The sequence below is a fragment of the Oculina patagonica genome, chromosome 2, assembly GCF_052425735.1.
Source record: "Oculina patagonica isolate OP01 chromosome 2, crgOcupat, whole genome shotgun sequence".
NCBI lineage: Eukaryota > Metazoa > Cnidaria > Anthozoa > Scleractinia > Oculinidae > Oculina > Oculina patagonica.
Window position 1 is genome coordinate 10,555,762 of NC_135759.1, and position 10,093 is coordinate 10,565,854.

The 10,093-nt window shown below is 36.7% G+C and overlaps 1 protein-coding gene across 1 annotated transcript in view; it reads right to left on the reverse strand.

Annotated features, from left to right (window-relative positions):
- The window catches only part of LOC144642993 (Fanconi anemia group I protein-like), a 61,959-nt gene that overhangs the window by 37,295 nt on the left and 14,571 nt on the right, over positions 1-10,093 (reverse strand). The window contains exons 3-11 of the mRNA XM_078502110.1: positions 8,030-8,124; positions 7,803-7,838; positions 6,630-6,715; positions 5,584-5,651; positions 3,732-3,798; positions 2,449-2,490; positions 718-771; positions 225-294; positions 16-101 (exon numbers count right to left, since the gene is read on the reverse strand). Coding sequence (XP_078358236.1) covers positions 16-101; positions 225-294; positions 718-771; positions 2,449-2,490; positions 3,732-3,798; positions 5,584-5,651; positions 6,630-6,715; positions 7,803-7,838; positions 8,030-8,124 — 604 coding nt within the window. The remainder of the gene's footprint in view (positions 1-15; positions 102-224; positions 295-717; positions 772-2,448; positions 2,491-3,731; positions 3,799-5,583; positions 5,652-6,629; positions 6,716-7,802; positions 7,839-8,029; positions 8,125-10,093) is intronic.

A 10,093-nucleotide genomic window follows, 5' to 3' on the forward strand; every position in this document is an offset into this window, starting at 1 on the left:
TGTAAAATGACCCACCTATCTTCTTTGTCTTCTTTGCGGCATGTTTCATCCAAGTTGTTAAAAAAGCATGTTACTCCTTCCAGAACTAACTGCTTGTGACCCTTTATAAAATCAACAAAAGGCGATATTTTTTGCTGGGAAACACAGGCTCGACCTTTCCAGTCTACATGTACATTAACAGTGTGTAGTATGATAGGTCAACACTCCTAGAAATAGTGCAATACCTTTGTAGAAAGGAGCAATAGCTGATACACAAGTGGTGGAAGCTCTTGAAGATCAAGATCTTTCATTGCCCTACAATATGAAACCCAACATTGTCATCATTACTTAGGTACAATTTTCCTCATAGGGATGGATGGATGTGTTTACAACTTAGCAATGACCTTTAGATTAGTAGATAGGTAAACCCTGGGGGAAACTGACCTCAACAATAACTCCAACAGGTTATCCCAATGGTGGTATCTTGCCATTTACAAGCATGATTAAAGGAGAAGTGTTAGGTGTGGAGCCTGCCTGACCACTGACCCAACCATTTAATACAATGCCTGCTATGGTATCCTTCTGAAACTTGGCATTTGTATTGAGTGCTTTTAGCACTAGATACATGTACATAAACCTACATAAACCCACAAATTCAAACACGTTTTTATCATGGTTGATCATAAAGTGTAATAAAATGAATTGTTGAGATCTCAAAGGTGTATTACCAGTTCTAACCTCACTATCTTTTCCATAACAAACCGTAGCTCATCAGAAGTCATTGGCACATCCCTAAAACAGGAAACTAGCTTTGTTATTGTAATGGTTAAGTATGCAAATAGAATTAAGAAAAGTTGTCTATTATGACATTCTTCAGCTGTTATTTAACATTCATTAGACAATGCCTTGGGTAATTAAATTTTTATCTTTAGCACCAATTAACTACTAACTTTCTGGCATTTCTAGATAACACATTCAAGTAGCCACTGGTCAGGTCTTAAGAAGAAAAGAATTAACTAACATATAAACTCATTTCAAATTCAAAGCTAAAGCACTCATCCATACACAGACGAGGCTGCCTGTATGAATACTAGATCTAGATGACTTACAAGCATTATAGAGTAGTTAAGGTCCTTTGCTTAAGGACATTCGCGCTAATTGTTTATGCGCATCTCTACTGCGCACGTAATTCATGTCGCAACGCCATGCCACGTCATACTTTGAGTGCGCGCGCTGAGTAAAATTTCTAAGGACATATAGGGTGAGTTGCTGTTCCGCTATATTCGCTTGCAATTTGCTCTTTTAAATGGTCGGTGACCCTGCTTTTTTCTTAACGGATCACTTTTATTAATTAATATCTACGTTTTGCGAGAAAATGAAAAAAATCTATCAAGTGGAAGTTTGATTTTTTTGTCACACTGACGGTTTGAATCCGCTTTTTGAGCTTTCCTTTTTGCTGTACGACAGTTTTAAATGCTTTTTTCCAGGGTTTAGTTTTACAAAAAAGATGGCAAAACGAGGAATTATTTACGCAACAAACGCACTTCTACAAAATGTGACTATGATCGTTGGCCTCTGTTTACTCATCTTCGATATTTTTAACTATAAACCCTGTAAACCATGCTGAATAACGTACGCTAATTTTTGCACAAGTAACGCATTATCTGACCGCAGCCAAAAAATTAAAGTAGAAAATTTTGGCGCAAACGTTAATTTCTAAATTCTTTCTTTCTCACTGCCATATCTAAAATACATGTAGGTGTAACTTAAACAACTTTGTTTTTTTTTTTCTTTTAACTAGTTTTTTGTATTAATAGTGGACTGCCCTCATCTAGGCAGGCTAGTCTTTCATCAAAAATGCTGGAGGCTAACTCTAAACTTAACAATTTATTGGGCTTAAACAACTTTGTAAAGGGTTTTGGGGAGACTTACATCCAGAAGGACCTGTAAGTGTCAAAAAAAGGTTTGGAAATCAGCTAACAAGAGATGGGTTTAAGGAGGAAACATTCATAGCCTATTTGCAAGTATCATGTTCTAATGAAGACATATGTGTGTTTATATGGAAAATTTGGATGAGGGAGGACGTTTGTCTGGGTGGCTTCTAACAGGATTTTTTTAAAATAGAGAGGCCCTTGCCTGGAAGAGTTCATAAGCGAGAAGAATAATGGTATTATGCAGTAATTTGAAAAAATGGAATAAACTTCTTGAAACAAGATTCAAACACCAATCTCAACAATCTGCCTCCCTAGTACATAGATTGTCAAGACTGCAATCCCACTTTATCCAAGTCACCATTTCACTTATCAGTCTTAAATTAATTTACTGCTTTATATAAATATAACATAAAAATCAAAATTTAAATAATTATGGTAAAATCTGGATTTCCATTGGCTACAAAAATTGCTACGTTTGGTTATATTAGGTGGTGATATTTGCATACTACCACAAAAAGCGAGCAAAACTATTCACCTGAAAACAGCAGCCAAATGAATTGCACACTGTGGATCCCATCTGAAAAATAGATGATATCCCAGGTGGTAAATGAGCATAGCCTGTAGTTGTTCACTTTCAATCAACAACAGACTGCAGATTCAGTTTAAAATGGGAACCCTCTCAAAGTCATGAAAGGACTTATAATTTTATTATGTATGATCAGAAACTCATATGGGTTGAAACGTGTAATGCGCATTCACAACGTTTGAATATTCACTTTTGCCAAGTACCATATTTGGAAACACGAAGAGTATTCACTGGAATGCTTCATACATGCATAGTTAGTAGAGGAGACTGGTTAGGCAGACTTCAAAGGCGCCAAACAATAGCGGCCTACTAACTATGATACATGTGATGACACATGCAACAATGTTTTTTCGGTTTTGCATTGAGTTATTTGAATTCCGGCCTAAGCACCGCAAATTTCGTACAGAAACTAAAGAAATTCATGAACAGTATCCAAGTGAAGTTCTGCAGACTATTTAACGATGATGAAACAGGAGACTTTAACCAAATTTAACTTTATTCAACCAAGCTTGTTCAAAAAGAAGATTGCACCATCAAGAGCAAGCTAGTGTGCGCTGTGAATGTAATCCAAATATTGCAATTTTGATTGGTTAATTTTCTCTCTTGATTTTCCAGATACGGTACTTGATGGAAATGAATGTGCAAACGCTTTGTACAATACCAATCATAGGGAGTAACACATTTCAGCCCTTATGGGTTTCTGGTATGATGAAGTATAACTTCAATAAGACAAGCCAGGTAAATTAAGTGCTATTCTACTCCCAAGAAAAAGCAACAGTTAGTTGTCTTAAATCCATTTGATATTGCTTGCAATATAGCCAGGCAATGTGCTAGTTAAAGAGGATCATTAATTAAGGTGAAACAATATGGAAACAGCTAAGCCTGTGATCACAAAAGTCTTGTTCAGCAGGAAAACTTCTCTCAAGTTCTCTTCTTTTAATAAAGTTTTACCATCAATAATCCTATCTCAAACACTTCACCACTCATCAAATTACCTCACGGTCAGGTTCAAAACATTAGTAACAGTGTACTGGCTTGAAGAAAAGTTCACTGTTATAGTTCGTAATGTCATTTCTGGGCATGACCTGCAGACCTATGTACATGCGCACTACGTGCCTGCTCCTCGTGTGTAGAGAATAAAATCCTTGTTTTGATCCAGGTTTGTTCTCTTAATGTATGTTCGAAATCCTGATTCCACGGAACCGAAAACACAACATTCACAACTTAAATACCTGCTTGAACAAAGCGTGTTCAGGAGATGCCTTTTATACTCCTGGCCTGCCATTTCACCTCCACAATCTACAAAATTAACGCATTTAACCAATGTAAATGGTTTTTTGATTGCGAGAATAAGAAATGAAAAGCAAATACCAGTCAATTATTTAGTTTTTCTGAAAAAAATTGTTACAATGAACATTGTCTGGTATGCTGTACTGTACTTATAGAGGTGGGCCCAGGGATCACAACCCTCCAAGTTTATTTTTTTCCTTAGTGGCCACTTGGCCACCAACTGCTCAGGTTTGGTCGCAAGTGAAAAATTTTAGTCGCTAAATTAAGCTCACACTTTCAATTCTTCTTCTCAATTTTAGTCGCCAGGCTGGCGACTTTGGTTCCAATTTAGTCGCCAGCTCCAAAATTTTAGTCGCCATGGCAACTAAAATGGTCTTAAGTTGGAGGGTTGGATCAACTATATCTATGATTTGAAATTAGTGACTGTATAGGCATTTTTGGATATGTAATGGAAAACAGTGCAGTGTAGTAAAGGTGTTCCAATGAGTTGTAACAGCCAGTAAGTTTCCCCAATCTTGTTTCAAGAACAACTACTGAACAAATAAAAGTACTTACAGAGCAGCTGAACTTGGATTGAAAAATTTGACAGTGACAAAACACATATCAAAGCTATATACACCCTTTTAATAAGTCGAGACACCATTTTGAATATTTAACTTTCCGCGAATGACGTTGTTAATGAAATATTCATCTGCGCCTCAACGTATTAAAATGAAGTATCTACCATTGTAATAAGCCGAGGTGTCATTTTGAATATTTTATTAATGACGTCATTCGCGGAAAAATAAAACTTTAAAATGGCCGCTCGACTTATTAAAAGGGTGTATACTTATTGGTATAAGTATGGCAAAACCCTACTTTGTGGACACCCACTTAAAACAAACATGTTATCACATACCACTTAAGGTAAGATGTGTACTGTTAGGGGCTATTGAAAAAATCCTTTGAGGATACTGACATGTTGATAATGCACTACTGGATCACAGGTAAGACCGACAGCCATACATGTATATCAAATTTGACTGTTGTTTCGGAGACACAGATTATCAGTACTCAGCCATAAGAAATCTTAAGTCCTTAGTGTAAATTTTAGACTGCAAGCTCACAACTTTTTTTGGTAGATAGTTTGCAAGGGGCTAATGCCTATCAAAGTTGATAGAAATTAGAAACTGTTTCGGTGTAACCCAATTTACTGCAGATCTTTGAAGCCGACAATAAGTAAGGGTGATTAATTTTACTGACAGGGTGGGCAGTGAAATTAAAAAGCCTTGCATACATACAGTCAGGGGTTTCATGAAGGGCCAGGCACCAACAGATTGACCAACTATGAACACAACTTTGCTGTGCCACTTTGAACAACTCCAAGAGCTCATAGAGTAAGGGGTGGTGGACAAAACACTGACCCCCAGTCCATGGACTACCCCCATGGACTACCCAATTGGACTACCTAAAATGGACTACCTAAAGGGGTAGTCCATTTTAGGTAGTCCATTTGGGTAGTTCATGGGGGTAGTCCATGGACTGGGTCAGTGTTTTGTCCACCACCTAGAGTAAGGTGCTTTTTAATTTTACCCTTGGTACAAACTGCCACTTTCTTTTGTTTCATATTCACTATCTACTTACCGTACACCAGAACAAAGGACAATACCAAATTGTACCAAGGGTAAAATAGAACCACAACATAACCAATCAGATTGCAAGCTAGACAACTCTGAAAAGTCAGCCACTGGCTTGTACCAAAACCAGACAGATTGCCCTCCACTATTAAAGAACTAATGGTCAATTATACAGTACCTCCTGGCATTGGGATGAAGTCTTTAGCTGCTACAGCAGACAGTACCTTGGGAAATAGCTCCAGTGATCTGTTTAAGGTCAAGATGAGAATTCATTTAGTACAAAACTAAATGTTTTTATAGTTGTAATATTTACAGTGGCAAGTGTCAAACAATCACAGATGTAGATATTGGGTTCCAATTTTATTTCTGGTTCCAATTTTATTTTCCTTTGTTTTAACTCACTATCATACATTACCATACCCAAAAACAAAGGAAAATAAAATTTGAACCAAGGACAAAATTGAACCACAACATAGATACATAGGTATGTTTTACTAAATAAATTGCAGATCATGCCTTGAGAAAAGCCAACCACGTGTGTAACTGGACAAAACATAAGGAGGGAGCATAAGAAGGGTCTGAAAACCGCAAAACTGCACAGAAATACGCTACAAAACTGCAAACCGCATCACATTTTACCGAAATACTGAAACCACAGTTTCAGATGATCAACAACGGAAGATAAGACTGAATCTGAGCTGAAGATATGCCCTGAAATGTCATCAATTCATCGTATCATTGGATAAGTATTAACTGGGTGTATTAACTGGAAGAGGCTGTAATTACAAACCACAGGACAAGTTTGCTTTAATAATGAACCCTGATTGTACTAAGCTGATATGCTGTAAAACAAAACACTTGGCTCAACCTTGTTTTACTGAAGTTAAACAACCGAACGTGAAAGGATCTAAAATTTGTAATAACCACACACGGCATAGTCTTGTAAAACCGCAAAACCGCAGGTTAAAATAAAACTACTGAAAACCACACAAAAACATAACGCAAAACCGCATCACCGCAAGCCCTTATACCCCCCCCCCCTCCATAAGACAAAGTTGCAATAGAGTGAGATAAAGGACAGTGTATATGTTTCCAATAGCAGACAAAGCAAATAGGACCACGCTAATTTACATTACTTTGGTGTTATACAACATGTATATAAATGGCTTTTGAATAATAAAATTCAGGAACGTGTTTAGTTTGTTTCTTACTAAGGCTACTCACTTTCCATTGCTGAGAGAACCACTCTTGATGGCATTTATGAACATGTCAGCAAGTTCTGCAAGCGTTCTTCCAGGGAATGCATCCAGCTAACAAAAAACAAAAACAGTATTGTGCCAGGTTTCATAATCTTTTGAGTTTTTATAATTCCATGACTTTCCATGATTTTTTTCCATGTTCTTTCAAAGTTTTTCATAACCTAAATTATTTTGACAATTTTAATTGAATTTTGAAAGATTTCCTTGATGTTGGGTGCATTTTTACCATTTCACCCCCCCCCCCCCTAAAAAAAATAGCTACAGCAACTCATTTTTCTTTTTTTTGTGCTGGTTAATGCTCTTTCAGTTCTTTGGCAAGGAAGGCACAGCGCCGCACAGTAAAAAATCTTTAGAAAAGCCGTCACTTGAGAAACACACAAATCGTGTTTGTGAGAGTCACGGAGTGTGCGTGACATGAATTTCATTCACCGCATGCCGGATAAATTCCTGCTTACGCATGCAAAATTTATTTTATTCCGAATGTTCAATAAAATAAACCCAAACCAGTTCATGAATGGCATTAAAAAGAAGTCCATAACACACACAAAAAAAGAGTAGACTAAGGCCTTCACGTTGTATTTCTTCGTTTAGCGTCATCCGACGAGCTTTTGCAGGCAATTCCCCTGGCCCGATGACGTGTTCCCATGCCTTGACACATTCTTGATGAGCTTGCAAAGTTGCAGGCAAGCCATCGCGTGGCATGGGTCTGACGTAGTGGTAGTTTTAAATAGCTTGGACATGTCCAAGCGGTCTTTGGAATGACACAAAAATATACATTTCACTCTAAACAGAGAGCAGTGTACGGGCCCAAATATTCCATCGAACACAAAACTCTACAGATGACTCGAAGTACAATTAACGTCTTTATTCTTTGAAACTCTTATCACCGACCGATTCGAACTAACATCAAATACAACTGACAAACAACGCGCGAAAACGAAAAATACCTGCACAAATTACATAACAACAAACAAAAGAACAGAATATAAATCAGAAATGTTTAGAATAAAATATTCGTGTCTGATTTGTATGGCCATTTACAATGGCTCCCCTATCGGCTCCGTTGTAAACACCCATACAGATTTCGAGGCTGGTGATCATGTTAGTCAATGTAAAAGTCAGATATTTTTTTTCTTACCTCCATAAGTAAAAATCCCACAACTTCAGTAGCAACCTGATGAAACAATATTATTTTAAGTATAACACTTGTAATGTTCATTTTTTCTGCAGCAAAAGATCTACACTTTAATTTGAAATGCCAAGAGTATGTGCACTTCCACAACGAACCGTCAAGGGCCTATCTAGCAAATCTGAAAATGTTTCTTTTTGACATCCGCAATGTGGCAGATGGCTTTAATACATTACCTTATTACTAAGATCACCATCATTCAATATTTGAATGGCATGCTTGAACACAAATGTACGTCTGTCTAAACCAACTTTAGAATCACAAGGTGAACCTGTATAGAGATGAAATACGGTAAGGCTACTATTTTTAGCGGCTACTAATTTTAGCGATTTTGTCAGAGCAAGATTTAGCGACGATTTAATTTAGCAATTTTCCGAAAAAATTAAAAAGTTAGTAAGTGTGGAAACCAATTTTTAATGAACATATAGCTAAGATGGAAATAAATGCTCAGTAAAAGAACAAACTCACTTGAAATTGAACGAACATTTACATTGCCAGAAAGAACAAAGTTACCGGCATCCATTTAGTAAAGAATTTTTCAAGTCGGCTATGTTTAATTTTGTTTCCCTTGGGGTGGAAGGGGGGTACCTAAATTTAACGAGTATTAAATTTGACCAAGACAAATTTTAGCGAGCACTAAATTAAGCGGGGTTTTTTTGTTTGCCAACTCCCTAAAATCGCTAAAATAAGTAGCCGCTAACAATAGTAACCTTAAGGTTTATCAAACGTAGCTTTTATTATTGTTGGCTGACATTAGTCAGCCATGCAAATTAAAGGGGGCATGTTTAAAACACGAAATGGCAAAATGGCGAAATGGCGAAACGGCGAAATGACAAAATGACGAAATGGCAAAATGTTAAGATAAATACACGTAAATAATATAGTTTGGTTTCCTTTTGAACTTCAAGGTAGTTCTGTTTACATGTTTAGACTGAATTATTTCAAGGGAACATTTCAATGTTCTGGCCCAGGAATATAATGAATACTTGTCACTTATCACAACGCCAAATTGAACGTATTGTTGAAAGGTCGCAGCACACCAGGATATTTTTTTTAATTTAGTACTTGCCAATTTGCCAATCAGTATCTGCACAGCACTTCAGAGCTTACATTGTATCGAAGGACTGATATAGACATCGAACGTTACTCCGTTTCTTTGCAAAGAACGTTTGCCACTGATATCGTGTATGAACTTTATTGCAAAGTAGGTTTGGTTTTGTTAATCCATTTCTTGTGAATGTTGGAGCTCAAAGCACTTCATAGCCGAGACTCGGTAGCAAATACAAGATAAACAAATCATTTTCTTCCGATGTCTAAACGAAACGCCGACATCTTGATCAAGAATGTCCTAGGCGTATAAAACAGCACCTTGTTAACAGGGAGAGACTGGAATCCAAATTACCCATAGGTTCGTGACGGGTCTACGTGACGGAGAATTTGTGATTGCAGTTTCTTTTATTTTTCGGGACTTATTTACAAGGATAAATTCGGCAACATATGAAAATTCCAGTACAACGGTAATATCGTATAACTTTGGCTTTTATCTGCAGTATCATTTCGTCATTTCGCCATTTCACCATTTCGTGTTTTAAACACGCCCAATTAAAGGTATTAAGGCTTCATAACACAAGAAACATTTTCACACTAACTTGTTGTGTATGAAAAAAGCTACTGCACAGAATTGTGCAGATTTATATAAATAACCACCAATGATGCAAATTACAGCAGCATAAAGCACAAAGCTAAAATCAGGTCTACTTCACACAATATATCTCCTCAGCTTGCAAGTCGTAATAAGTGCTGCAAATATGTCTCTTAACTTAATTGTCATGTGACATTGCTGCATTATTACTTGGTTTGTAAATTATTTTAATTTGTATCAAAAGGAAGTTGAGGAAATAAATTATGCTGCTGTAGCTGTTGTTTTCTTGCTACAACTATCTTTGGTAACACAAAAAAACCCACATACAAAGTAACATGAAAAATATTTATTAAGACAAAAAATATTCCAAAGATTTCTTGAATATAATTGTGTTACTATAGGTGGTGAATAGGAAGAGTAGCCCAGCTACAAGGCACTGAAAAGTAGTTGAGACACTCTCATTATTTATATATGACACAATATCCCAACCACTTCCCTGTTCAATGTTGCTACACAAATGCACCCAAATTTTAATAAACATTGTGCTGGCTTATGTTAATCCAAATCTGGAAAAAAAACACAGGTCTGCCAATTTGAC